The sequence below is a fragment of the Octodon degus genome, unplaced genomic scaffold (genome assembly GCF_000260255.1).
Source record: "Octodon degus isolate 3935 unplaced genomic scaffold, OctDeg1.0 scaffold00050, whole genome shotgun sequence".
NCBI classification, from domain to species: Eukaryota; Metazoa; Chordata; class Mammalia; order Rodentia; family Octodontidae; genus Octodon; species Octodon degus.
Window position 1 is genome coordinate 11,350,616 of NW_004524626.1, and position 27,423 is coordinate 11,378,038.

Consider the following 27,423-nt stretch of genomic DNA (forward strand, 5'->3'; position numbering starts at 1 on the left):
AGATCCTGCCTCAAAAACAACAGCAAGGGGCTGGGGAGATAGCTCAGTAGAATAAGCGCTTGCCTGGCAAGCACAAGGGCCTGAGTTCAAACCCCAGTTCTGCCAAACAAACAAACAAACAACAGCAAAACAAAGCAAATAAGGAAAAGGCTATGGGGCTGGGGAGATGGCTCAGTAGAATGAGTGCTTGCCTGGCAAGCACAAGGGCCCGAGTTCAATCCCCAGTTCTGCCAAAAAAAAAAAAAAAAAGCGGCTATTATATGACTCCAACTACATGACACTGTGAAGTATAAGACAGGGTAAAGGATATAATAAGCAGTGGCTGCGGGACAGGAGAAGGCCACGTGCTCTACCTGTCCTCCACGACTGATCTCCAGCCCTGCCCTTGTTAATATTTCATTTCAAGAGTTCTGACTCCATCAGCATATGGGGGGCTCAGGACATGCCTGCTCAGGCCACACCCCGACACCAACTTGGGCAGCTACGCACAGACTTCCCCTCTGTGATGGTGCCCTCTGCCCAGGCTCAAGGGGGATCGAGGGGACTTGAGGAATGGGGTGGTGACAGAGCCCACCCACTATGCACACATGCAGTGCAGGCTGCAGATTAAAAAGGACTCTGAGTCACAACCAAACACAATGCCTACGCTGTGCTTTCATCTAGAAGCCAAAACAAGGAACTTGACTGCAGTATGACACTGTCCTTCAATCTTCCTCAGAACCCTCCCGCTTGCTTCCAACATCCTGATCCCATCAATGCCTTTGTTTTCTCTTGAGACAGGGTCTCACTATGTAGTAAGTGCTGGCCTTCAACTCACTATGGAGCCTGGGACTGTGTATTCTGCTCACAGTGCTCGCCATGTACTCAAATTTCACAGGGACAAAAGCAACCTGGGGCTGGCCACAGGCGCCAGGGACAAGCCAAACTCTGGGTCTCTGGCGCCCTCTGCTGGCTTTTCTGATAACAGCAAGAACAGTATTTTTCCCAGTAAAGACCTGCTGGAGGACAACCCTTGGACTGGTCTGGAAAGTCCAAGCTAGAAAAAAACGTAAATGCTGGGAGTGGAGCTCAATGGGAGTGCGCCCACTAGCACATATAATGCCTTGGGTTCTGTCTCCAGCACTGCCAAAAAATATTTTAAGAAAAAGTGGGAGATGGGCACGTTATTGCGCAATTGTAATCTCAGGAGTTGGGAGGCTGAGGCAGAACTGTCAAGAGAACAGCCTGGGATGGACTCTGCCTCAAAAAACAAACCCCAGGCTGGCCAAATAGCTCAGCGGATTAAAGCACCTGCAAGCAGTCGCGGGTGTGTGTGTGTGTTCGATCCCTGGGCTCGCTGAGACAGCAATTGAGACTGGGCGTGGTGGTGCGCACCTGTAATCCCAGCTCTTGGGAGGCTGTAAACAGGCGGATCACTGAGTCCAATCTGGTAGTGAAACCCTGAACACCTTGTAGACCCTGCCCTAAAATACAAGCCCCCCCCCCAAAAAAAAACCCAAGGCCAGGTGCGGTGACGTAATTCTGCGACCACAGTACTCGGGGCTGACCAGAGCTTGAGACCAGCTTAGGCTACAGGGTGAGTTCAAGGCCCACCTGACAGCATAATGAAATCCTGTCTCAAAAAAGACAAACACACAAATCCAAAACACCAAAATAAAGAAGAGTTGACAGTGGTGATGTGGGATTTCAAGTATCTTGTTGTGTCCTGAGACAGGAGGCTGGGCTCTAGCACTCTACCGTTCTCTAGGTCTCCCCCCAGGGCCTTGTGAATGCTATGCCAAGCAAGTGCTCTCTACCACTGAGTTAAGCCCCAAGGCCTTTGCATACAAGATTTTTGGGCTCCCTAAATTGGTCTCCCTGAGTGCTAGAATTACAGGTGTGCACCACACAGGGCTCCACACAGGCAGTGAGGTTCTCTTCCATAGGCTGAGTACTGTGGGTGCTGGGAGCTCAGATGCGTACGGGGCCCTGGATTCCTTCCCAGGATTGCTGCCGGCCAAAGATAGTCATGGAGCCTCAAGCTGAACAGGCTCCCCATTCCACAGAGACCTGTGTGCTGGCATTTGGGGTCATCCATCATTCTCACCTCCACAGCTCTTTGAGGATTTGGGGTTCTGCATGAAGACACCCTTGGCTAGAAGTCATAGTGGCATTTAGTAACTGACACAAGCAAGCAAGCAAGCAAGGTGTGTACTCCTCATTCCATACTTGAAATACTTTTTTGCATTACTGAGGATTGACCCCAGCCTTTTGTGAGATAGGATCTCATTAAGCTGCTTATTCAGGACTTGAATTTGCAATCCTGCCTCAGCTTCCTGGTGTGATGGCACTACAGGTATGTGCCATTGTACCTGGTTTTGTCTTTGTTTTCATTGCCATTTCTTTTTTCTATTCAATGATTTTTTTTTTCTCTCCTGCATCCAAGTTTTATTTATGGAAAGCAGTAGCCATATTTAATAAATTCTGGCAAAGGGGACTGCAGATGTAGCTCATTGTAGTACCCACCCGGCAAAACTACAACCCCCTCTTACATACACACACACTTTGGCAAGATATTAGGGTCAGACACAGTACCATACCATAATTTTTTCTTTACTCTTTTTTTTTTTAAGATAGGTTCTCAATGTTCAGGATGACACTGAACTCATTATGTAGCTCAAGTTGGTCTCAAACTCTCAGCAAATCTCCTGCCTCAGCCTTCTAATTGCTGGGATTACAGGCCTGGGCCACCATGGCCAGCCCGTACCACAATCCTGTTCTAAGGACTAAGTCACAAGGCTCACAGTTAGTTTGAATGATGGATCTGCCACAATCCTGGAAAAAGTAAACTTTCTCAACCTCAGCTTTTCCTCTGTGGAGTACAGAAACAGACTCTTTTAAGATACCTCTCTTGCTTCCAAGAAAAGACTTAACACCTATCATGTGTTTGGTGAACCTGCATTATACCTGAAAATGCACGTGCCAAAAATTAAGCAGCATATACATAAACACAGCACCACAGAGCAGTGTCTAGCACGCTGTTGGGTTTGTCCCCAGCACCACAACCAAAGCAAAACAATCCCCCCCCCCAAAAAAAAGTACCACAACAAAGATAAATGTTTTATCTCCTAGATTTATTATCTAGCTACAGGCCAGCCAGATGACAGAGGTGGCCACACTCCCCAAATATTTTAGCTTCATGGGTATAATAATCATAACCTAGCTAAGTACCAGCACCCTAACCTGAGACCATATACGTTTGACAAGGCATGCCTTATAGCCTTTTTTTTTTTTTTTTGGCGGAACCAGGGATTGAACTCAGGCCCTTGGACTTCCCAGGGAAGCGCTTATTCTGATCCATCTCCCCAGCCCCACTTCATAGCCTTATTATTTGTGTGTGTGTGTGTGTGTGTGTGGCCAGCTCAGCCCACCAGGGGGCGGGGCTGGCTGGCATGTGGTGCTGGGGGATTGAACCACAGTCCCTGTGATTTGCTAAGCTTATTCTAAGTAGGTGCTTTAGCCCACTGAGCCATCTCACCATCCCCTTCATAGCCTTTTAAAACACTTCCACTGTCAATCCACATATGATAAAATTAGGTTGTTTTGCCATTTCCGTCTCATAATCAAATATTCATGACAAAGTCAGTTTATTGGTTTAATATTAGTTACATTTCAGGGAAGCTGGGTGGAAGTTATGCAAAATGTCTCCACATGATACTAGTTTCTTTCTTTTTTTTTGCAGAACTGGGGATTGAACTCAGGACCCTGTGCTTACCAGGCAAGTGCTTATTCTACTGAGCTATCTCCCCGGCCTGGTAACTTTTTATGTAAGAAAGTTATTCCAAAAAATTTTCTTAAAATACTGAAACAAAAAAGTTACCTATAAAAAAAAAAAAAAAAAAGAACAAGGGAGCTGAGGGTGAGCTAAGTGGTGCAGCCCATTCGCAAGACCCTGAGTTTGATCATGAGCACCACAACAGAACAAAAACGAACAAAAAGCACCCATAAAACAATACTAAATCCTAGAGTTGGGCACAGTGATGCAAATATGGAATCTCAGAACTGAGGCTGAGCCAGAAGGTTTGCAAATTCAAATCCAGTCTGGACAGTTTAGCAAGACTGACCCTATCTCAAAAAAAAAATTTGAAAAAGGGCTAGGAAAAAGTTCAGGAGAGATAGCTCAGTGGAATAAGAGCCTCCCTGGCAAGTGCAAGGGCCTGAGTTCAATCCCCGGTTCCGCCAAAAAAAAAAAAAAAAAAGAAAGAAAGAAAAAAAAAGAAAAAGTTCAATGAGAAAATCCTGGGTTCAACCCCTTAGTATAGAACAAAATTTCATTGGCTGAAGCTGGACTCTGGTAGACATCTCCTGTCCCTGCTACTCCAAAGTCTGAGGATGGAGGATTACTTCAGTACATGGGACGGAAACCAAGGACACAGCAGCACCTTTATGAAATGCTGTCTCAAAATAAAACTGAAGGAATGGGCCTGGCAAGTATGAGGCCCTGGGTTCAATTCCCAGGACAATAAATAAATAAATAAATAAATAAATATTAAAGAACAGCTTGGGCTGTAGCTTAGTTTGGATCCTGGCTCTCATCCCCATGGCCACCAGGACCACCACCATCACCACGAACCCTGCGCAAGGAAACAAACAAAAAACCCGAAACAGTTGCCGGGAATAACCAGAGACACCAGACCAATGCAGTACTTGTCTACCAGGGTGACCTTGTGGGCCATGAGGAAAACTAGTGTGTGTATTTCTGTTTTGCTTTTACCATGCTAGAGATGGAAAAGTGTCTCAACTGCTAGTCAACAGATCTAACATTGAACAATACCACATTTGCAGCTAGAAAAAGGCCAAAGCGAAGGGCTTGTCAGTAGCTCCGACAGCGCAAGACTCCGCAAGGTCAAGTCGCTCTGCTCCCCCCAACTCCTAAACCGAGAAGGCTGTGAATTTGATTTAATAAACATTGAACAAAGAGAGTGGAAGGCTCCTCCAACTCGTAACAACCCAGGAGGGACCATTCTCCACACAACCTATCGCTGTCACTCTCACCAGCTGCACCGCCTGGGGCACAGTCCACCAGGGCTCGGAAGCCGGTCAGGTCAGGGGCCTTCTGGCTTTCATCTGGCGACCTCCGACTGCACCAGCGACTGGGCCTGGCTCAGGGTGAGCCTGTCCTTCTTCTCCTTCTGCAACACCTGTTCCTCCCACAGCGCCTGGTCCACCTGATCGTCTGTGAGCACCACGGCCTTGTACTTCTCATCAAAGAGCCGCTCGTTGGCCTCGGAGTGCAGGTGGTGCGGCCCAACGACGCGCAAATGTGGGGGCAGGTGGAGGAACTCGTCGTGGTTGATGTCGCAGTCCCGCATTCGGGCCCTCAGGACCCACCAGCGGCCCACGAAGCCCACGTCCAGAACGCGGCCGGGGAAGTCGACCCAGCGGGGTTGCAGGTAGCGACAGCGGGCCTGGTAGAGGCTGGCCTGGGCGTCGAAGGGCGCCTCGTACACGAGCGAGCAGGGCCCCAGGTTCACGTGGCGCAGGCACCCGCGGCCCCGCAGCCACAGGAGCCGCTGCAGGAAGGATTCCGAGTCTCGGTTGCGCGTGGCCGGCGCGAGCAGCAGCAACGTCCCGGACGCCTCAAGTAGCGCCTCCTCGAAGGCCGCCTCGCTCGGCGCCAGGGCGAAGCAGAACGCCGCGCCGCCCAGCAGCCCCGAGTACAGAGCCGCGCGCCCCGGCCGGGCCCGCGCCGCCGCCGCCGCGTCCTTGCAGGCCTCGGCGTAGTCCTGGAGCAGAGCGCGCGCCCAGACGCCTGGGAAGGGAGACCCGCGGTGAGAGCCGGCCCGCCGCGGCGCCCGCCCCCGCTGCCCTCTTCCTCCGCCACTCACCGAGTCGCGCCCACACGCCCGGCTTCGCAGCAGCAGCCTCACTCCCCTCTCCACCTGCTTCTCCGCGACCTCGGGCCCAAAATTTCTTCACAACAGCCGTCGCCATCCTCTTCCGGCCGGAGATCCGGTCTCCGGATAGAAATGCCTGTGCCCCGTGCTGAAATAAAAATGCCGCCCCCCGGGGGGTCACTTCCGCCCGCGCGCCGAAGTTGCCGGAAGCGGCTTCCTACCGGAAGAGGAAAGAAGACGGACCGGTGCCGGATGTTACTGGGGTTTTAGCAGAGTGGACGCCAACCAGTGGGCGGGCCGCACATGCGCAGAGAGCCCGGGCCACGCCGGCTAAGGTGGCCTCAGGTGAGAAGGGCGGGGTGCACCTGGGGGGCTGGGTCGGCGAATTTAACTTAATTCCTCGTGGGTGTTGCTAGTCGGGGGCCGAGCTCGAGGCTGATAGGGCCCGGGAGGGGTATGGGCCTGACTGGTCTCTGTTCCCAGCACGCGATGCGGTGACGCGCCTGCAGCACCATGGCAGCGGCTGACGAGCTGGTCTTCCATGGTGAGTGTAGCCCTGACGTGGCCAGAGTTTTTGTTTTTGAGAAGAATCTCGCTCTGTAGTCCAGGCCGGCCTCGAACTCCTTGGGGGGGGGGGGCCTCCTTGGCACAGCCTTCCGGAGTGCTCATGACAGGCGGGTGTGACAGTTTCTGCTCCCGTCCCAGGCGTCCCCCAATTCCTATTTAACCCAAACCCGAGACGGCTGTGATCCTAGACCAGGCGACCCCGGACTGAGATCTGTCCTGTTCCTGAAATCCATTTCCGCCTTGAACTCAGACCTCAAACCAGAGCCTCTTGTCTCATGTTAGGAATGCCACAGAACTCCTCTCCACGCCCTAAAGCTGGGGCGGGGTCCTGTCCCTGGGGAGCAGTGGGATGACCATGGCCCAAACCTCAGCATCCCCCCAGATGCGCAGTGGCCAGTCCTAATTGTTTCAACCCCCAAAACATGCCCGTGTCACATCTTTCCACTCCATAGAATTCGAGGAAGCCACCAATCTTCTAGCTGAGTCCCCAGATGCTGCCACCACCAGCAAAAGTGATCAGGTGATCTCCCCGGGCCACGTGGCTGTGGCTGTGGGCTCTGGTGGCAGCTATGGAGCTGAGGACGAGGAGGAGGAGGGTGATAAAACAGCGGTGAGTGGCCTGCTTCTGCACCCTGCCCCTGGCCAGCTCCCAGCCGAGTGAGGCTGCAGGAGCAGGCCCTGAAATCCTGTGTTGTGCAGTTGCTGCAGGAGGAGAAGCCCCAGCCCGGGTTCTGGACCTTCAGCTACTATCAGAGGTTCTTTGACGTGGACACCTCCCAGGTAAGGCCAGGGGACAGGGTGCTAGGAAGGGCTCAGTCCATAGGAGGACAGGGGTGCCACCTAGGGTTGTGGGGACACCAAGAACACATGTGGTGTGATGACTGGGCAAAGGCAAGGTAGTGAGGGCTTCGCTGATCCCTGGAGGAGGAAGGGACCCAGACAGGGTAGTGGGACGGAAGTATGTTCCACAAAGGGTTGCAGAAGCTGCCGGCCACCCACGCTGGCTGGAATTTAAGGCGTCTGACAGACAGGCAGAAGCGAGGTCACGGGCTTGTGAACTCTGTTTTGGGGTTGTTTCAAGATGGGGGTCTTTCGATGTTGCCCATGCTGGCCTCAAAGCCCTGAGCTCAAGACTTTTGTGTCTCAGCCTCCTGAGCGGCTGAAACTCCAGGTGCTGCCACATGTCCAGCCAGCCATAAGCTCTTTAAGTTGGAATCTGGGTTTTATGGAGAGGGTGATGGGGAGCCACGGAAGCTTCAAAAGCAGGAGAAGAGTGAGTGGGATGAGCAGATGGAAGAGATGTGATGGAGTCCCAGGTCAGCCTTGGTGATAGTAAGTCTGGGCACAGAGTATAGGGCATACTGCAGAGAGATCCAGGCAGCAGAGCCCGGGACTGATTGTCCTTGCTGGGGCCGGGGGAGGGAGGCCTACACACCCACCGCAGAGTGGCAGGAAGCTGAGCAGGAGCTGGCAGTGGACAGGGCTTGGCCACAAGAACAGCCTGGCAAGCTAAGAAGGGAGGGCCGAGTTCTGTCAGGTGGGGCTTTGCAGGGAGTCCAGGTCTGCAGGGAAAAAGTCTTCAGACCTGGGTTCCATTCTTGGGCCTGCCTTGCCTTCCAGGTCCTGGACCGCATCAAAGGCTCACTGCTGCCCCGGCCTGGCCACAACTTTGTACAGCACCATTTGCGGAATCGTCCTGATCTGTATGGTGAGTGGGGTTGCAGGTTTGGCTCATTCTTATTCATTCAGTAAATGGGGGATGAGTGCCAGGCTCTGCTGCACAGCTGAGAACAGACTGACACTTGGTTCTGCTCAGGAGGAAAAAGAAACAGGCTCTCAGAAGGCAATAGGTGGGTGTGAGAGCCGAGCTGGTAGGAGGGAGTCAGGGAGGGCACTCTCAGGGACTGAAATTGCTGCCTGTGAGATGGGACAAAAGCTCAGAGCATGTGGTCCCCTGAGCCACGTGGCACATTGCCAGCAAGAGAGGGATGAGCAGTGACCTGGAGAGGCAGGTGAGTGTCTCACCTGGGGACCCTGGGCCTGGGATTCCGGCCATGTCTTCTCTCAGGTCCCTTCTGGATTTGTGCCACCTTGGCCTTTGTCCTGGCTGTCACTGGCAACTTGACACTGGTCCTGGCCCAGAGGAGGGACCCCTCCATCCACTACAGCCCCCAGTTTCACAAGGGTAAGAGGGGTGGCAGGCCTAGCCCTTGGCAGCGAGGGAGTCTCTGGGCATAGAGGTGACTGCCACCTGATCCCACAGTGACTGTGGCAGGGATCACCATCTACTGCTATGCGTGGCTGGTGCCACTGGCGCTGTGGGGCTTTCTGCGGTGGCGCCAGGGTGTGCGGGAGCGCATGGGCCCCTACAGCTTCCTGGAGACCGTGTGCGTGTATGGCTATTCGCTCTTTGTCTTCATCCCCATGGTGGTGAGTGTGGCCGGGTGATGGGTGGAAGCGGGGGGGGGGGGCGCATGGGGATACATGACGTGGTTACCAGCTGCCTGTCACCCCCAGGTCCTGTGGCTCATCCCTGTGCCATGGCTGCAGTGGCTCTTTGGGGCGTTGGCCCTGGCCCTGTCCACAGCAGGGCTGGTGCTCACCCTCTGGCCTGTTGTCCGGGAGGATACCAGGCTGGTGGCTGCAGCACTCCTGTCCACTGTGGTGCTCCTCCACGCCCTCCTGGCCATGGGCTGTAAGGTACAGGTCAGGGGCGGGGTGGCCCTGGGCTGGGCTGGGCTGGTGGCACCACTGACTCTAGATGTCTCGGCAGCTCTATTTCTTCCAGCCATTGCCTCCAGGGCAGGTGGTGCCTCCAGCCCAAGTGACATCTCTGACCCTGCACACACAGCTGCCTTCCACCCTGGCCCGGTCTGTGGCCACCCCCTAGGAAGAGCCGGCCTAATCCTGCAGTACCATGGCGAGGGAGCAGTGAGGAGGCCCAGGCCTCCCAAGAGGCCTCTTCCAGGCGACACCTCAGGATGCCACCTGCCCTGACAATGACCAAAGGCTTCCTAAACTACTCGAGACCACTCTGCTACTGTCCAGACTTTTCTTACAAAGCAAACACTTTTATTTTCTATGCAAAGGTGATCCAGAGAATTTATATAAAGGCAGGGCGGGCAGCCGAGCAGGGAGCTTCCGGGGCAGCTCGGATGATACAGCCACAGGGCAGGCCCTAGTCCCAACAGGATCCCAGGGTGAGCAGGGATGTACAAGGGGCCCCCAGCCCCACCTGGGGCACACGCAGCGGGCCTGGGCCTGGCCTGAGCCCTGCTTGAGAGATCAGGGTACTAGAAACAGGAGCAGAGGGAGAAGAAAACTGCCTGTGCTGAAACATGTTTCCTTGTTCATTTATTGTTTCCTTTTTGGGAGGGAGAGTTCCCTGCAAGGCCCCTTCCCCAGCTGGCGAGGGACAGGATGCCTTGGCGGTCGGTAGTGGAGACTGGAGCGTCTACACGCCCGGAGGGGAGCACACAGGCCTAGTCAGTCAGCTACGCGGGGGACACCTTCCGAGATGGCCGAGAGGGTGCCATCTGCCCAGCAGCCCGGTGCGCTCTGCGGAGGGCAGGGGGCTCGGGCACGACAGCAGCAGAGGAGAGGACGGAGGCCTGCAGGCAGCCACGCGGTGGATGTACATTCAAGTGTGAGGTGACCCTTGGGGCGGGAGGGGCCGCGCTCGGCCGCCCGGGAGCCTGGGGCCGTAGGGGCTGCTGGCTGCGCCCGGCCGGCCGGGTTTCTCCGAGGGTCTGTGGATTGACACTGGTTCTCTTCGTAAAAAAATAAAATTAAAAAAAGCAGCATGTCACGCCCTTGGTGACCGTGGTGGCCTGGTAGTTGAGAGGTCCTGCCTGGCTGGCTGGCTGCGCCTGCGGACGGGCGAGGGCGGGGCTGTGACGCCGCTCCCCTCCCCCACCTGCCCCGCACCAAGCTCCGAGCTCCGAGCAGCGAGCAGCGGGGCAGGAGGGACGACGCTCCCCGTGTGAAGTGTGGCTGTGAGGGCGCTCGCAGCCCGGGGCGGGGAGGGGGCAGCGGCAACGTCCGGTAAAAAGTGTCCGAGGTTCAGGAGCGGAGGGCCCGGCGGGTGTCAAGGCGCCTCTGTCCGCGGCGGCGCGGCTTCATTTGGTTTCCTGGTGCTGTGGTCCGGCCGGCAGGCGGACAGCGCCTAGCTCCCGTAGTGCATGGTGTTGGTCGGGATGGACATGGGGGACGCCATGGAGATGGCCGGGCCGCCCATGGTGAACTGGCTGTTGGCCGCGTAGTGGGCGCTGGAGCCGCCGCCGCCACCCTGTGCACCTGAGGAGCCTGTGGGGCAGGCAGAGGCACTGAAGGCCATGCGACGCCGGCCCGCCCGACCCCCGCAGTGTGAGCGCCGTGGGGCCGCACGCTCCCTCGCCCTCTTTACCTTGGACAATCCCTGTGCTCATTATGGAGCCCATCCGGGAGTGGGTGTGATTGACAATCCCTGTGTTGGCTGCACAGCGACAGGCAGGAAGGAAGAAAGGAAGGGAGACGCGTCATGCCCCGGAGCCCGTGGCCCACTGGTGCTCAGGGCAGCTGCGGCTCAGCACGGGAGGGGCTGGTGCAGTGCGACAGGGAGACAGAGAGCAGCAGGGAGGAAGAGGTGCCACGCGACAGTGGTGCCAGAGGACCAAGCACTGATCAGTGGGCAAGCCAGCCACAGCCCTTCCCTGCCCCAAGGCGGTGTCCACCCTGCCAGCCATTCCAGACCATAGGGGACACTCACCTAAGGGAATCAGGTTGTTGTGGCCCACACTGGAGCCACCAGCAATAACACTGCTCAGGTCATAGGCCGTCGGCATCCCTGTGCCCAGAAAGGGAGGCATTAGGGCGGGGCAGAGGACAGCATCCTTGCGGGAGTCCAGTGTCACCCCAGGCCCTGGACTCACCAGCCACAGCCATGCCACTGCTGAGGTTGTAGGTGCTGCCTGTGTTCCACATATTCTCCGAGGGCGATGTGTAGTGTGAGCCCGGTGGGGGCGAGGGCGTGGTGCCTGTGTACCTGCAGCAGATGGAGTGTGGGCAGGGCTGGGCTGTGGGGCCGGGCAACAGGGCCTGCGTACCCCACTCCAACGCCTCCTACCTGAAGAAGGGGTTCTTCAGGTCCAGCAAGTTACTGGACTTGGAGCCCGTCTGGTCCACCTGGGCCACAATACTGATGTCATAGCTCTGTCTGTGGATCAGTGATGCAATGTGAGGCACTGGACCCAGGTGCCCCTGTCTCCCCCAGCCCTGGTGGCAGAGCTCACCTCTTGTTGGCAATGAGCAGACATGTCCCTGAGAGCGTGTCCCCGGCCTTGGCGAAGAGTGGTGACTGGAAGAGGCACCGGACCTGGTACCAGTGGGTCAGGGGCTCCGTTGGGGCCGTGGATAGCCACACAGTCATTCTGTCAGGGAGGGACAGGCACACACTTGACTGGGCTGGTGCCACTACCTGGGCAACCAACTTATCCTCCTGAGCTCTCCCCAAGTGCTGGCCCAGGAAGGTGCCCACTCTGACACTTGTGTGCCATGAGACAAGGACAAGGGCCCATAAGGACAAGTACAAGGGACAGGGAATTGTCCTGTCCCCACCCCACCTCTTGCTCTAGACTTGTTTCCACGAAGCAGCAGGAAGCCCAGGAGCTGCATTCCCCACCTTCCCAGCCCCGGGTCACCTGGCAGGGTGGCAGGGCCTCATTATCACACTCACATGGAGCCTATGAAAGCGACATCGAACCAGAAAGCCAGGCCGTGGACCAGCCCGGAGTGCAGCATGTGGAATTTGAATGGGATTTCTATCCTGCAAGGCAAGAGTAGGGGTTGCTGGAAGCCAGGCAGGCTGCAAGGAGGAGGGTGCAGGGCTGAGCTGAGCAGGAGCAGGCCGGGCGACGGGGTGCGGGGCACTACCTGTGCAAATCTCCTTCTTTGGCTTCTAAGAAGTTCACTGTATACTTGACAGACTTGGCCATCAGAATCCGGATGTCAAATGTGTCCTGGGAGAGACCATAGGTGTGACGGGGCTTCCATCACAGACCAGGGACAAGGGGAGAGCCCTGGAGCTTCCCTCAGGTCTGGCTGTGGCTTTCAGGCCACAGGGCTAAGCCAGCCTGCCCTTCTCAGACATGCTAGGAGTGCAGCACGGCACCAAGGGAGGCAGTGACACATCTGTTCTCAAAGTGACAGATATACACTCGAGATGGCCCTGTGTAACCTGCAGACAGGCACACGTGGGCATGAGCGCCACACGGAAAGCAGCTGAGTGATCCAGCAGTAGCTCCCCTGAAATGACTGTACGTGGAGAAAAACAAGAGGCTTTTTGTGATTCTGTAAGAAAAGAGCTCCGAGAGACATCACAAAGCAGGTTACCGGGTCTGGGATGCTGCTCAGGGCAGAGCACTTACCTGATGTGAAAAAGGCCCTGGCTCCACCCCAGAACCACCAAAAAATCAAAGGAACAGTGCTAACAGCCAAGGGCAGAGCTGCCAACTTTACAGAAACAAACAAAAAGCCAAACCAAGAGGCTGGAGTGGTGGTGGCAAACTCCTAGAATCCCAGCACTTGGGATGAGGCAGGACTGCTGAGTTCAAGGCCAACCTATACTGCCTAGCAAGATCCTGCCTCAAAAAAAAGGGGGCTGACTATTTTACATCAGACTGAGCAAGCTACAAAGAAAATTCAATCAGCTGCTCACAGCATCAGGGAACAGGCTGGCAGCCAAATGCTCACCCTAGCAAGAATGGAAGCTGCTGAGGGCAGCCCTCCTCGCCCCACTCTTGCCCCCAAGGAGGCCTGTCAGTGGCCTCTCGGGTGAGCACAGTAAAAAGGGGGCTCTGTGCATCAGACCGCCAGGGCTCAGGGGCACCAAGACAGGAGGAAATCCGGAAGGCAGATGTGTGTGCGAGGTCACATTTTGGCATGCCCCAGTCCTAGGCCACGAGGTACCCTTGGAGGCCAAGACCACACAGGAAGCTGTCCTAGGAGATGAAAATGCTGAGCCATGATTGGCCATGGGGAATCCGGGGGAGGCGCCTACGAACCTCTGGTCTCCATCCCCACGCCAAGGGTTGAATGTGTAGCCTAGTGGCAAAGCACCTGTCTAGTACACACATGTCCCTGGGTCCCCATACCCCCCAAAAACAAAACAAAACCCAAGAATAAGACTTGCAAAAAGTACTACTGCAGGCCAGCCCTAATACAGTGGCTGTCCACATGTGGTCCTGTGCAGCATACCTAAAAGCTCAAGACCATGTTTATGTTTTCTGCTTCTTTTTAAAGGCAAAGTCTTACTGCGTATTCCAGACTGCCCTCAAACTCGCCAGGATTCTCCTGCCCCAGTCTCCCAAATGATGGAATTACAGGTGTGCAACTTGCCCACCACACAGTATTTTCTGCCTTTTTACCCTTTTGACTGGAGGCAAGAGCAGAGTTCAGCTGTCCTCTACTGAGCCAGACATTAAAGAGAATTGTAAACTAAGAAACACTATTTTTAGGGCCGGGGAGATGGCTCAGTAGAATAAGCGCTTCCCTGGCAAGCACAAGGGCCTGAGTTCAATCCCCGGCTCTGCCAAAAAAAAAAAAAAAAAAAAAAAAAAAAAAAGAAACACTATTTTTACTCAAATTTTATTTGTAAAGCTTCATTTTCATAAAAAGTACTACTGATATTAACATGTAATGGGCTTTATTATTATTATTATTATTATTATTATTATTATTATACAAGGTTTCACTGTGCAGTCCAAGCTGGCCTCAAACTCCAGGTGATCCTCATGCCTCAGCCTCCCAAGTGCTGGGATAATAGGCGTGCACCACCAGTCTCAGCTTTTTGTTTGTATTTTAGGGAAGGCTCTACAGGTTATTCTGGGTCTCACTACTAGATGCATTCATAGTGATTCTCCTGTTTACAGCCTCCCAATCATGTGCTGAGATTAGAGGTGTGCGCCACCACGCCCAGCCCCACCCAGTCTCAATCACCACCAAGTCTCAATCAATGTCTCAGTGTGCCCCGGAGGTGGGGCCCACACAGCTGGTCAGAGGATCGAATCCCTGGCCCCTTTAATCCAAAAAAGTTGATGCACAGCTGTGGTGGCTGAGTGGTTAAGGCACTGGACTCAAAAAAGTTGAGAAGAATTTTTTTTTTTTTTTTTTTTTTTTTTGCTGGCTCAGGCTGCCTTAAGGGCAGGTCTGGTAAGGCATGTGGGGCTGGGGATTGAACTGTGGTATCCTGCACCTGACTGCGTTTGCATAAGCAGGTGCTTTAACAACTGAGCTAATGGGCAGCTCCCCCGCAAGCTATTATTTTAAAAACTGATAAATTTAAAAAAATTGATAAACTCACAATTTTAAATGTCTTCATGTTAGTTCTATTTTTTTTTTTTTTTTTTTGGTGGAACCAGGGATTGAACTCAGGCCCTTGTGCTTGCCAGGCAAGTGCTTATTCTACTGAGCTATCTCCCTGGCCCCTTCCTGTTAGTTCTTAAGCCAATAGATACTGGTCTGTCATATCAATACACTACATGGGATCAAAAGGACCTTGGGACCCTTGACCTTTAGGGTTGTAAAGGAGTGGTGAGAACTGCTGCCTCCCAAGGAAATGGGGCAAACAAAGATCTAAAACACCTGCCAGGCCTGGGTTCCTCTATCTGTAGCAACTGCCCAGAGAACATCAAAGCCCTGGAAGGGGAGAAACCCCCAGAGCTTCTGCAGTGTTTAGTACTGGCCTTCAATAATCAGGCACCAAGAGACTGAGCTGCAAGACCAGTACCCAAGCCAAGCATGCATGCACCGCCAAGTGCCACCGCATGCCGGTCATCTCAGCAGTACTCTGGGAGGCAAAGGCAGAAGGAATGTGAGTTCAAAGCCAGCCTGGACAGTTAAGCAAGGTCCTGTCTTAGAGTAAAGGTCCTGGGTTCAGTCTCCAATTCAAAACAAAACAAAAAACAAAAAAACCAGCCCACACGGAGTTATGTGGCACTACCCCACACTGAAGTGATGACCTCTACATTAACATAAAAACAAAGTGGGGGGCTGGATTGTAGCTCAGCAGCAGCTCAACCTTTCCTGGCATGTGCAAGGCCCTGGTCCTATTCTCAGCACCCAGGGAGAAGAGATTTCACAGGAGACTTGGATGGTATAAACCAACCGGGCCTGTACACACGCAGCCCCAGCCACACAGGAGAACAAGGCAGAGCAATCACTCAAGCCCCCGCTAGGCAGCATGGCCAGACCTCACCTCAGAAAGAAAGCAAAACCAAAACATCAAAACTGACCAAAATGGGACTGGAGAGACAGTTCTGCGGTTTAAGTGCCTACTTGGCAAGCACAAGGACCCAAGTTTGATCCCCGGTACAGCATGCTGGGCTGGTCCCAGAACTGGGCATGATGGCATATAGCTGTTAACCCAGTGCTGCAGCAGCTAAGACAGGAGGATCACTATAAGTCCAAGCTGCCCTGTATCGTAATAATAATATGACCAAAATGAAATTCCAGACCTGAGAAATAACCAAAATTAATAAGGAAAGCCAGGTGTGCTGGCACATGTCTATAATCCAAGCAGAAGGCACGAGGAATGTAAACGCCTCGGGAGACTATCTCAAGGTTTTAAAAAGGGCCAGGGTCAGGCATGTTGGTGCACACCTGTAATCCCAGAACTCCGGAGGCTGAGGCAGGAAGAATGACACAAGTTTGAGTCCAGCCTGGGCTACATAGTTCAAGGCTGGGCCCTGTCTCAAAAGAAAAAATTTAAAACTAAACAACAACAATAGCAAAAAAGGTGGGGATGTAAATGAGTGTAGAGACCCTGGGTTCCACACCCAATAGTGGAAAAGAAAGAAAAAAAAAAGAAAGAAAAGCACTTTAGATAGACACTGGGCCATAGATCGCTCATAGCTCAGTGGTCTAAGAGTCTGCCTAGGCAAGCACAAGACCTGGCTTTGATCCCCAGTACAACATGCTGTACTGGCCCTACCCCGGGCATACCAAATCGGCTACTAAGACTTGGCTGCCTGTAATCCCAGCATTGGGGAGGTTGAAACAGGTGGATCACTATGAGTCCGGGCTGCATAGCGAGATCCTGTACCAAATACATAAAAATTAAAAATAAACATTAGATAGACACAGTGAAACAGGAAAACATGACAATGAGCCAGGTGCAGTGGCACAGGGCTGTCATCTCAGCTACTCTGGTGGTGGCTGCAGCAGGAGCATTATAAGTTTGAAGGCAGGCAGTGTGGGCAACTTAATAGACCTTTCTCAAAATAAAATTCTCAAAAAGTACTCAGGCTGTACCTGTTTAGCCTATGTGAGGCCTTGGGGGAAAAAACCCTCAAAAAACATTAAAAAACAAAAATGAAAGAATAACTCTCAGATAATGAGAGAAAAATAGAAATTATGGAACAGCATAAAAATCATCTGAGACGACAGGCCGGGAAATGGCTCAGTATTATAAGTGCTTGCCTGGCAAGCGCAAAGGTCTGAGTTCAAATCCCTGGTTCCGAAAAAAAAAAAAAAAAAAAATCTGAGACAGGGGAAAGAGACCTCCTATACACATCAACAGAACCCTAGAAGGAGAACGAGTTGGGCAGACTAGTATTTAAGGGCTTCTGAGATTCCCTGAACCAGGGAAGACTCTAAGGGGACAGAAAGTGACAATGAATCCTAACTTGAAACACAGGATTCAATTATGTGCTACTTTCTAGAAACAAGCCTTAAAAAGGACACAAACAGGTTGAAAATAGAACAGAAACATAAAGATTAACCAAGAGAAAGTCAGTGTTGTACAGCTCAACTCTGAGGAAAACATTTGGGCTTTCTTAAAGGCCTGGTGGGTGACACGCACCTGTAAGCCCAGCACTCTCAGAGGCCAAGCCTAGTCCCAGCACTGAGCAAGACCCTGTCTCAAAATAAAACAGAATTAGGGCCGGCCAGATAGCTCAGCAGACTTAAGTGCCTGCTTAGGCAGAACACAGCGGCCTTGGTTTGATCCCATACAGGACTGAGATGGTGACTGAGACAGCGTGGTGGCACTGGCCTGTAATCCCAACACGTGGGAGGCTAAAAACAGACGGGTCCCATCTAGTAGTGAGACCCTGTACTAAAAATATTAAAAAAAAAAAAAGAAAGAAAAAAGAAAAAATCCTGCCCTGCTGGCCCTGTCCCAGGGGCACACTGAGATGGCAACTGAGACTGGGCATGGTGGTGCAAGCCTGTAATCCCAGCTCTTGGGAGGCTATAAACAGGCGGATCACTATAAATCCAATCTAGTAGTGAGACCCTGAACACTTTGTAGACCCTTCCCTAAAATACAAAAAAATAAAATTAAAAAAGAAAGGATGAGGATGTAGCTCAGTATGAAGGCCCTAGGTTCAATTGCTACTACTGAGGAAAAAGAAAAAAAAAGATATTAAGGCAAAAAATAGTAACAGAAGAGCTATTTCATAATGATAAAGGAGCAATCCAACAGAGAGAGGACAACCCTAAACTATGCACCAAACACAGTATCAAAGAATGTAAGGCAAAAGAAGCATAGCAAACTGGAAAAATGAACAAGTGTACCATTGCACAGATAAAAAAAATTGTAGAGATTTGAGCAACACGATTAACAAACGTGACCTAGCCGCCGTGAACAGAAAACTGCCAGAACGGCCCAGCACACACACACTTCTCAAGTGCACACAGAACTTTACCAAAAGAAGCCATGCCTGGGACCTCAAGTGTTTCTCCACACATGGTGAAGGACCCTGACTACGGCAATGAGGGTAGATCACCACACTGATTATGCTGTATTTTTCAGGAAGTTGGGAAAATGTACGTTTTGACAGTGCACATTTAGGTGTGACCCTTAAGAAGACCCGAGCAAGCTGTTTGCTCCAGGAGGGGGATGGAGCTGCTGGGGCAGAGGGCGGAGGCTCGGCCGTCATGCCCTCCAGGTGAACCGTGCATCTGTGCCATCAGCTCAAAAGCCTTAGTAAATATGATCAACCAACAAATGCAGCCTGCTCCCAGGGTTCCTCTGCCTCCGAAGGGTTCCCATGTCTTGTACCACAGGGTTGTCTTGGCCTCTTGGGAAGAGCGCTCTGTGCAGGCCAGAAGCTGGGGCTCCGAGGGGGCAGGCCCCCTCCTGTCACTTGAAGGGAGCCACACCCAGCAGGGACACCACAGTGCCCTACTCACCACCACAGGCTGCCGAAAATACTCGTCCACAGCAGCGCCCCGGAGAGCCGACAGGTCCACCCCGTGGAAGGACGGCTGGTACCTGCAGAGAGCCCAGCCCCAGCAAGGTCACCAGCAGAGGAAAGGCCAGGTGCCCGGCTGGCCCCTCGAGTGCAGCCCAGTTCTCCAGGTCCTACTGAGGAGGACAAGCCAGAGGAGAGGCGGGGCCACCTGGGGGCTGGAGCCATCCCCACGTGACCCCCAGGGCACACTCACCAGAAGTTGGCCTTAGTGAACTGCTCCATGTAGAGCTGTTCATCCGTGAAGGGTGCCAGGTGGACGTCACCAATGGTGGGAAACATGTTTCCTGGGGCAGGAGCAGGGGTAGGGAGGGGCACTGGCGTCAGGGTGGCACAGCCCACAGGAGTGGACAGAGCTCCCAGAGAGATTTTGGCCTCGGGCTTTCCAGCCTCTCATCCATCCATCCATCCATCCATCCTTTTGTGTTTATGTGACACTGTGCCTACTCTGCTGTCACGCTCAAAGATGTGTGTGTAAGCATGTGTGTGTATGCTGGGCTCTGTTCCTTTGTAAAACCTTTTGGACTTGTGAACCATGGATCTACATATCTATTCCAAGATAGCAGTAAGGGGAACCATCCAATCAGATTGGCTTGTTAGGGCTCAACTCATCCACTGACAGCTCTGGTCCCGCTGACTGTCCCCTTTCGTCCCTAAGAATGTGAGGCTGGCAGGAGGGGTCAATCAGAGCCGACCTTGGGCACACCCAGGGAGGAAGGCCAAGCAGGCGCTCTGGGCTGGGAAAGGCTTAGCTGCAACGCTGTCGCCAGGACTCCCGGCTCCAGCACAGATCCGTGGCCAGCAGGGTAGGCGGCTCAGCCATGCTAGCTCAGTGTATGGCCTCAAAGTGGCAGGAAGCAAGGGTCCTCATCTGTCAGTCAACGAACAGATGCGCCAGGGCTCTGGAGTTTACACCTTCTCTGGGACAGCAGCTGGCCTCCAGATGTGGACCACCCCACAATCTTTTGTGCAGGGAGGGAAGGGGGCCCCATCAGACTTGCAATACCCAGCCACAGCCCTGGCGAAGGGGACAAGACTGGCACAGCAGGGGGTGTTCCACTTTGGCTCCAGGGTCCACACCAGGCTACCTGCCTTGGGGAGCTGGTGGTATCACAGGAATTTGCCTAGCCCAGAGGCTCCTCGGCTCCTGCAGGCCAGAGAGTGAGGGGGCAGACACTGCCCTGGATACTTTTTTTTTTTTTTTGGCAGAACAGGGGATTGAACTCGGGCCCTTGCGCTTGCCAGGGAAGCACTTATTCCACTGAGCCATCTCCCCGGCCCCTGCCCTGGATCCTGAGCAGGCTGCAACTAGGGTTGCTCCCAGCCTGGCTGGCACCTAACCTCACAGCCCATGAGGGGCCCCCTCTGCTGGCAGCCAATCCTGCAAGCTCAGCCCCAACAGGGAAGGATGGGAGGGAAGTAGATCTGGGCCTAGTGGTGTAAGCCTATAATCTCAACACTTGGGAAGCTGAGGCAAGAGGATCCTAGGTTCATGTCCAACCTGAGCAACTTGGGGATTTAGTAAGGTTCACCTTGGGAAAAAAATAAATAAAAGCTAAGAATGTAGCTCAGAGCAAAGGCTCTAGGTTCAATCCATAGCAAGGGGGAAAATAAAAGAAGAAGAACGTGAGGAAAAGTCACTAACAGGGACAGCCTCAAGCAGATACACATCCTGGGGGTGGGACACAATGGTGGGGAATGGCAGCCACCTCCACCTCCAGGAACACGGCCCATGGCAGGTCCCCCAGGACAGAGAACTCCTGTGGGAGCTTCTCACACACTCATGAGCCTGGCGCACACCCCTCGCCCCCATCCCAGTCAGCCTGCTTCTGAGCTCGACCACGGCCACTGCCCTGGCTGGGGCACTCCCTCGCTCATGCCTGCACACGCACACGCATACCCACCCTTTCTTGCCACATGCAGCCAAAGTTCAGTGGGCAGATGTACACAGTTGCCTGGTGATGGTTCATACCCAGACACAGTGACAGGCTGGCCTAGTGCCAGGTGGGCCTGCCAGACTGCTCGTGGTCTCACCCCTCACACACAAACGTGCTCATGTGCCTCACCCATGTAGGCACATGTGCCCGCCTGCCCATGCCCACCGAGGGGGCTGGCTCTCTGAGGTCTCCAGGAAGCCGCGTAAGTGGGTGGGTGAGGACATGTCTGGCCCAGTTTGAGTCCTGAGGCTCCTAAAGCCATCACCAGGTATGGGAAAGGGGACAGACAGGGAGCAGGGGAAGGCCCAGACTCCGCCCAGGCTACTGACACAGGCAAGCAGGAAGTGAGGTCACCATGGGCCACTGGTCCAGCAGCTGCTGAGTGTGGCCTCGACACTCACCACTGGGCTTTAGGTACTTCTTGGCGTGGAGGTAGCTCTCAAGCATGCGCTCATTGAAGAGCATATAGCCCATGGGCTCCGAGATGATAATGTCCACCTGCTCAGGGAGCGAGACCTCCTCCACCTTGCCGGGGATGACCACAATGCGGTCCATCAGGTTGTTGCTCTTGACCAGGACCTGCAGGCAAGCAGCAGGGTCATGGGGTCTGTGCACCTAACTTGATGGCCCCCTGGGCGGGCCTCTGGCTCCTCTGGGCACCCAAGCCCCAGCTCTGGCCTCTTCCATGTGTGGTGGTCTAGCACTTCCAGCAAGTGGCAGACCTGGTCATCCACCCTAACAGGGTCTGCTGCTGGGAGCAGAGATGGGGAGTCAATTCTACATGCGTGACTGACACTGCAGCTGAACCCCACAACCTGCTGAGTCCAGTACTGGAACTTGTGCTTGGGACACAACTGTAACAGGAAAAGTACCTCGAATTTGAGGGGGCTCAGGACAATGTCTGTGATAGACTGGAAGAGATGAGGTCACCAGGGAGAGGGCAGCTAAACAAACAGAAGTCAGCTCAGGCCAAGGGACACCTGGCAGCTACAGAGGGCAGATGCTGTCCCCAGTGGTATAGAGACAACAGGAAGCCACGCTGGCCTGTGCGCCCCTAGAGGAGTCTAACAGGGTCTTGGGGATCCCCCTGGCGGGGGGTGGGGGGGCTAGAAGGACCGTGGCCAGGGCAGGAAAAGGAAGCATTTCCACTGTTCATTACTTGCAGCCTTCCAATTTTGAACCTTGTGAATGAATGTTTCAGCAGAAATTAGGAAAAAAAAAAAAAAAAGTAAAAAGCAGATCACAACAGAAACACAAAATGAAACACTGCTTTTACCTGCACTGGACACAGGGAGGCGGGGTTCAGAGAAGCCAGGCATATACCCCACAGGTCTCCCTGAAGCACAAGGCCTCAGTGTCCCAAGCTGTTCCTGGCCTTAGATATAAAGTGGTGGTGGTAAGCCCCAGCCTCCCTACAGCACATGGCTTTAGAAACAAGGCCCTGAGGCCAGGCCTCCTGGAGGCTCAAGGTGGGTACCAAGAGTAAGGACAAGGCACCCTGGGGCACCAGGGCACTGACCTCGGCGTGCTGGGCCATGGTGCTGGCTTCCACTGCATAGATTTTCCTGGCTCCAGCTTGGGCAGCGAAAAACGACAGGATCCCAGAGCCACAGCCGACATCGAGCACGATCTGGAAATGGTAGGCATGAGAAGCGCTGACCCCAGGCACCAGGTGTGACCCGATGCAGCGCACACCCACACACCTAGCAACATGTCAGCAGTGACTGTGCATCAACTACACGACGTTTCTAAGTTATAAGACTAACAAGAACAGTGAAGAATCTAAGGAGGGCAGGGAAGAGCCAGGGGGCGGGGGGGGGGACGACTGACATTTGTAAGGACCCAAGAAACTGGTGAGAGGCACCCGGGAAAGACACCCAGGGAAGGTGGGGAAGGTGGGGCGAGTGGAGGAAAAAGCCCAGGACCAGGATGGCTGAGCTGAGGGCGGGGCCTCAAGCAGGAGGCCGCCCTTAGCACCATGCATCAGCAGCACACGGCCTGAAGGGCAGAGTGCAGGTTTAGGGGCTCTGCGGCCAAGCAAATAGGCAAGAGCCAGAGGGAAAGTGCAAGCTCCCAACTGGTTCAAAAGAAGAAGAGTGCTGGGCCAGGGGAAAAGAAGGGAGAAGACAATGCAGTTAAACTGGGCAAGATGACCCCTGGCAGCTACAGAGCAACCTGGAAGGCTGAGGCAGGGGGATCACAGCTTTGTCCTGGGCAGCTTAGGAAGACCCTCTCCCAAAATAAAAATTAAAAGGAAGGGCCAGGCGTGATGGTGTATGCCTGTAATGCCAACCTGTCATCCTAGCACTTGGGAGGCTGAAGCAGAAGGATTGTTTCGAGTTGAGACCAGCCTGGCTACAAAGTAAGCTCAAGGCCAGCCTGACCTGCATAGCGAGACCCTGTCTCAAAAACATAAATAAATTTTAAAATATTTTTATTTATTTTAAAATATTTTTTTTTATTTATTTAGTACAGGATCCCACTATATAGCTCAGACTCACAGTGATCCTGTCTCAGCCTCCCCAGCACTGGGCTTACAAGCATGCAGTACCTGGATCAAACTCAGGTCCTTGTGCTTGCCAAGAAGGCACTTTGACCACTGAGCTATCTCCCCAGCCCAAAAAAAACAAAACAAATAAATGGAAGGGCCAGGATGTAGCTCAGAGGCACAGCACCTACCTAGCAAGTGAGAGGTTTGACTTCAATTCCCAGTACTAAAAAAAACAAACTAAAAGGAACTGGGCCTGTGGTCCCAGCACTCAGGAGGTGGAGGCAGGAGGATCACTATGAGTTCAAGCCTGGGCAAGAACGTATCTCAAAACAAAACAAAACAAAACAAAACAAAAACCAATCATGGTGACACACACCTGTAATCCCAGCACTCAGAAGGCTGAGGCAGGAGGATCATTTTGAGTTGAAGACCAGCCCAAGCTACAAAGTGAGCTCAAAGCCAGCAAGAACTGCACAGCCACCCTATCTCAACAAAACAAAACAGGGGCTAAAGCTGGGCATAGTGGCACACAACTATAATCCCAGCACTCGGGAGGCTGAGGCAGGAGAAATCTCTTGTCTTTGAGGCCAACCTACTACACTGCAAGTTGAAGGCAGCCTGAACTACATATTGAGACTCTGTCTCAATTCCCAATAGTAAGAAATAAAGGAAAACGCGTTTAACACCCCTGACCTACAAAAGCTTAGCCTGCTGACTTCCACCATGCTCGGAACACTTAAGGGGCCCTTTGTTAGCCCGGGACTCCAACAGCGAGCCTGATTTCAGGAAAGTGTTGACCATGTCCTGCAGTGTATGAGATACTGGTGAAAGCCGAAAACAGAGGATCTGTGTGGAGACACTGACACAGACAGCACTGCGCGCCACCACATCTAGACATCAGAAGATGGGGACCATCTGGGGACATCTGGGCCACTTGCCATCTTTTTAATCATGACTGCATACTGCTTGGTTGCAGTAAAGGCTCTAGCACATGTGACAGCCTGGGCTCATCCCCGTGGGGGAAGGGACAGGATCAATTATGGTCCCGCCCTCAGCCCTCAGCCACATCCCAGGAAGTCCAGAGACCTAAACACGCAGTGGTGCCTCCTTTCCCACACTCAGCCATGCATGCACTGAGCGGCGTTGGGAGAGTGCCTGAGGAGGTCAGAGGATACCGTTTGCCATTTTGTTGTTGTTGTTGTTTTTTGGTGGAACCAGGGATTGAACTCAGGCCCTTGTGCTTGCCAGGGAAGTGCTTATTTTACTGAGCCATTTCTCTGGCCCTTTTTTTTGTTTGTTTTTTGAAACAGGGTTTCACTCTAGTTAAGGCTGGTCTTGAACTGAGAGTCCTCCTGCAACCATGCACTCAGGCATCCTGGCCTGTGTGAGGCTACAATCTGGTGACTTGATTCCTGGCTCATCACTCCATCCCTGAGGGCCACAGAAAAGACATTCCCTTTCCCATGACAGGACACAGAAACTGTTCTTCTTGTCTTTCCATCTTGAAAGTGGCTATAAAAAGATTGTGACTCAGCTGGGTGTGGGTACAGACCTATAATCCCACCATTTGCAAGGCTGAGACAGGAGGACTATCAGTGCAAGGCCAGCCTGAACTACACAGTGAAACCCTGTCTCAAAAAGAAAAAGAAAAAAGGATATTCTCTGACCTCACTCTAGAGGGCCCTGCACTTGCCGAGGGAGGGGGCTGCCATCTGGAGGGGGGCCTTGCTGGGTGCAGAAAAGCATGAGAAACCCAGAGGACAGCTGCCCAAGCGGAGAGGGCTCCCACATCCCTTCCAAGCCCTCTCCCCACACCACTTTTCATCAGCGGCCTTTGGAATCCTTTACTGTGAAGCAGAAAGTGAGTTGCCTGCACACTGTGAGCTGCTTGAACAGAAGAACTGAACTCAAAGAGTACGTGGAGCCCTGATTTAGAGCCCCAGTTAGTCCTGGGACAAAACCACCTGGGGCTGCAGCGTGGCTTCTACCATGTGAGCGCGCACATGCGCATGAGTATGTTGGGGCTGGTGTCCACTGCTGGAGAGCTAAATGCTTCCTTACAGGGAGTGCTCCCTCACTCAGAGGTCTATGCTAGGGCCGAGGAGATGGCTCAGTAGAATAAGCACTTGCCTGGCAAGCACAGGCTCCTGAGTTCAGTCCCCAGTACCACAAAAAAAAAAAAAAAAAAAAAAAAGTCTATGCTAGCTGGGCATGGGGTGCACACCAGTCATTCCAGCACCTGAGAGTCTGAGGCAGGAGGATCTTACAAGTTCGAGACCAGCCTAGCCTACAAAGTGAGTTCAAGGTTGGCCTTAGCTGTGTAGCGAGACCCTTTCTTAGAAAAAGACAAAAAGGGGGTTAGACGGGGCACTTAATAAAGTCATCTCAAAGAAAACTTGCGAGGAGAGACCTTAAACTAATGGCAACAACCTTTTGGAGAGAAACAAGAGAGGCCTTTCCTATGATACTGCACATATTGAAGAGGTTTTCTTTTTGCAATCAGAAAAACATGAGATAATATCATTAAGCAAACACAGAGATGAGAAGCAGGGCAACAGGGCTGGTGCCCGCCACTCGGGTCACCTTGTCCTTGAAGTCGGTGTGGTTCTGCAGGATGGCTCGCTGGTAGGTCCCTGTCCGCACGTAGTCCTGCATCATGTTCTGCTGCTGGGACAGGTAGCCATAAAACTGGAACAGAGACACACCAATGGCACGGAGCACCCAGGTGACGCTCAGCCGAGACCTAGCCGCCTCGCAGGGGGATGGTCATCGTGGGCTTCCATCTTCCAGGGGAGGCGGCCACCCTCTGCAGGCCCAGACCCCACTGGCACCAGCTGCCAGCTGCTCAGGGGACGGAGCAACGGCCTGAGGGGCAGCCTCAGGAAGGTCACCAGCAGCACTGTGGCTCAGGGACACAAGCAGCTGCCCCCTGGAGCTGGAAGCCACCCAGGCTACAGTACGCTTTGCCACAGGTGGTGTTTTGGCATCAGGGCCATCTGCCCCAGCTTCAGGGCCCCAAAGAGGAGGAGGATCAGGTGGGCCAGAACCCTAGAGCTCAGAGCAGCAGGCAGGTGAGGTGCGGTGTCTCTCTGTAAGACAACAGGCGATCGGGAGGCAGCGTGGCACCTGCAGGGCCACAGGCTTTGGCATCAGGCAGACCTGGCTTCCCATCTCGGCTCTGTTGCATAAGAGCTGTGTGACTTGGGGCAAGTCACTTAACCTCTCTGAGCCTCAGTTTTGTCATCTGTAAAATGGGACAATAACAACACTTACCTCCTCGAGTTGTTGGGAGAGTCCTAGTGCTTCTGGGCCCAGAAGAGCTCAGAGCGTGCCTGGCGCACAGTGGGGATCAGGACAGTGCAACAGTTCTGTCCTTGCTCAAGATGCCTAGGGCCTGGGCTTTACCCACACTCAGATCCTTCCAGCAACCCTCTCAGGTGTCACAAATGAAGAAACTGAGGCCCAGCAAACAGAGGACACTTGTCCAAGGCCATGCAGCCAGTAAGGGACAGAGCCAAGACAGGACCCCAGGTGGGCCTGCTTGAGCTGGTCAGCCTCCTGCAGGCAGGCAGGTGGGATGGGTCCCCAGCGGCAGGCGCTGCCTACCTGGAAGTACTGCACGGCTGAGGACTCCTCTGTGCGCTCACTGAACACCGACCGCTCCAGCGTGTGGCCCCGGCACGTTTTTAGGATGTTGTAGAAGGAACAGAAATCTGCAACAGGGATGCTAGGTCACGAGGCTGGAAGCAACCTGCCCATCAGACCAGGCGGCATGCGTGTCCATCACAGGGCACCATCGGCTGCACACCCTGGCTTTTTCCAGGGTGTGTGGCAGCCTGTGTGGCTCAGTGCGAGATCCTCTCTCCCAACAATGTTCACATTTAAAAGAAAAGGGGGTGAGAGTACAGATTTAAATACTGTGCTTGCATCCCCTGTGGAAGGCCTGGCCTCCAAATAAAAGTAGAAAAAAAAGAACACATGCCTGTAATCCCAGCACTTGGAGGCTGAGACAGAAAGACTGTTGTGAGTTTGAGATCAGCCTGGGCTACAAAGTGAGCTCAAGGCCAGACTGACCTAAATACACAGCGAGACCCTGTCTCAAAATAAAAACAAAAACAACCAACAACAACAAAAAGAAGCCAGGTGTGGTGGCACACACCTGTCATACCAGCACTTGGGAGGCTGAGGCAGGGGAATCACCAAGAGTTGAGACCAGTGTGGGCTACACAGTGAGTTCAAAGCTATGAACTTCATAGTAAGACCCTATCTAGAAAGGAAGGAAGGAAGGAAGGAAGGAAGGAAGGAAGGAAGGAAGGAAGGAA

The 27,423-nt window shown here is 53.4% G+C and overlaps 3 protein-coding genes across 4 annotated transcripts in view; 1 reads left to right on the plus strand and 2 right to left on the minus strand.

Annotated features, from left to right (window-relative positions):
* Positions 1-4,481: 4,481 nt before the first annotated feature.
* Positions 4,482-6,034, minus strand: Timm29 (translocase of inner mitochondrial membrane 29). The gene is made up of 2 exons (XM_004632859.2): positions 5,868-6,034; positions 4,482-5,791 (listed from the first exon to the last, which is right to left on the minus strand). Exons 1-2 carry the CDS (start codon positions 5,971-5,973, stop codon positions 5,103-5,105), a joined length of 795 nt encoding a protein of 264 aa, XP_004632916.1. The 5' UTR covers positions 5,974-6,034; the 3' UTR covers positions 4,482-5,102.
* Positions 6,035-6,138: 104 nt separating this feature from the next.
* Positions 6,139-10,246, plus strand: Yipf2 (Yip1 domain family member 2). 2 transcript variants are annotated; one of them, XM_023717155.1, is made up of 9 exons: positions 6,139-6,221; positions 6,360-6,420; positions 6,896-7,053; positions 7,143-7,223; positions 8,064-8,151; positions 8,512-8,628; positions 8,707-8,873; positions 8,961-9,138; positions 9,217-10,246. In XM_023717155.1, exons 2-9 carry the CDS (start codon positions 6,390-6,392, stop codon positions 9,438-9,440), a joined length of 1,044 nt encoding a protein of 347 aa, XP_023572923.1. In that variant the 5' UTR covers positions 6,139-6,221; positions 6,360-6,389; the 3' UTR covers positions 9,441-10,246. The 2 variants fall into 2 exon arrangements, with proteins under 2 accessions (XP_023572923.1, XP_004633050.1); XM_004632993.3 differs by having other exon boundaries at positions 8,961-9,143; positions 9,217-9,424.
* Positions 10,247-10,349: 103 nt separating this feature from the next.
* Positions 10,350-27,423, minus strand: part of Carm1 (coactivator associated arginine methyltransferase 1) — a 21,327-nt gene continuing 4,253 nt past the window's right edge. The window contains exons 3-16 of the mRNA XM_004632994.2: positions 26,708-26,814; positions 25,685-25,789; positions 22,130-22,240; positions 21,012-21,189; positions 18,870-18,960; positions 18,615-18,696; positions 12,354-12,439; positions 12,157-12,246; positions 11,714-11,851; positions 11,548-11,637; positions 11,354-11,466; positions 11,191-11,268; positions 10,849-10,917; positions 10,350-10,748 (exon numbers count right to left, since the gene is read on the minus strand). Of these exons, the coding sequence (XP_004633051.1) occupies positions 10,609-10,748; positions 10,849-10,917; positions 11,191-11,268; positions 11,354-11,466; positions 11,548-11,637; positions 11,714-11,851; positions 12,157-12,246; positions 12,354-12,439; positions 18,615-18,696; positions 18,870-18,960; positions 21,012-21,189; positions 22,130-22,240; positions 25,685-25,789; positions 26,708-26,814 (1,478 nt within the window). The 3' untranslated portion in view covers positions 10,350-10,608. The remainder of the gene's footprint in view (positions 10,749-10,848; positions 10,918-11,190; positions 11,269-11,353; positions 11,467-11,547; positions 11,638-11,713; positions 11,852-12,156; positions 12,247-12,353; positions 12,440-18,614; positions 18,697-18,869; positions 18,961-21,011; positions 21,190-22,129; positions 22,241-25,684; positions 25,790-26,707; positions 26,815-27,423) is intronic.

What these genes read in the sequence shown, in the direction of transcription:
- Timm29 (XM_004632859.2), bottom strand. Translation starts at nt 5,973, where the DNA reads ATGGCGACGGCTGTTGTGAAGAAATTTTGGGCCCGAGGTCGCGGAGAA. An exon ending in GGGCGTGTGGGCGCGACTCG is followed by an intron (nt 5,792 to 5,867) that starts GTGAGTGGCGGA and finishes CTCCCTTCCCAG; the next exon opens with GCGTCTGGGCGCGCGCTCTG.
- Yipf2 (XM_023717155.1), top strand. Translation starts at nt 6,390, where the DNA reads ATGGCAGCGGCTGACGAGCTGGTCTTCCATG. An exon ending in TTGACGTGGACACCTCCCAG is followed by an intron (nt 7,224 to 8,063) that starts GTAAGGCCAGGG and finishes CTTGCCTTCCAG; the next exon opens with GTCCTGGACCGCATCAAAGG. An exon ending in CAGCCCCCAGTTTCACAAGG is followed by an intron (nt 8,629 to 8,706) that starts GTAAGAGGGGTG and finishes CTGATCCCACAG; the next exon opens with TGACTGTGGCAGGGATCACC.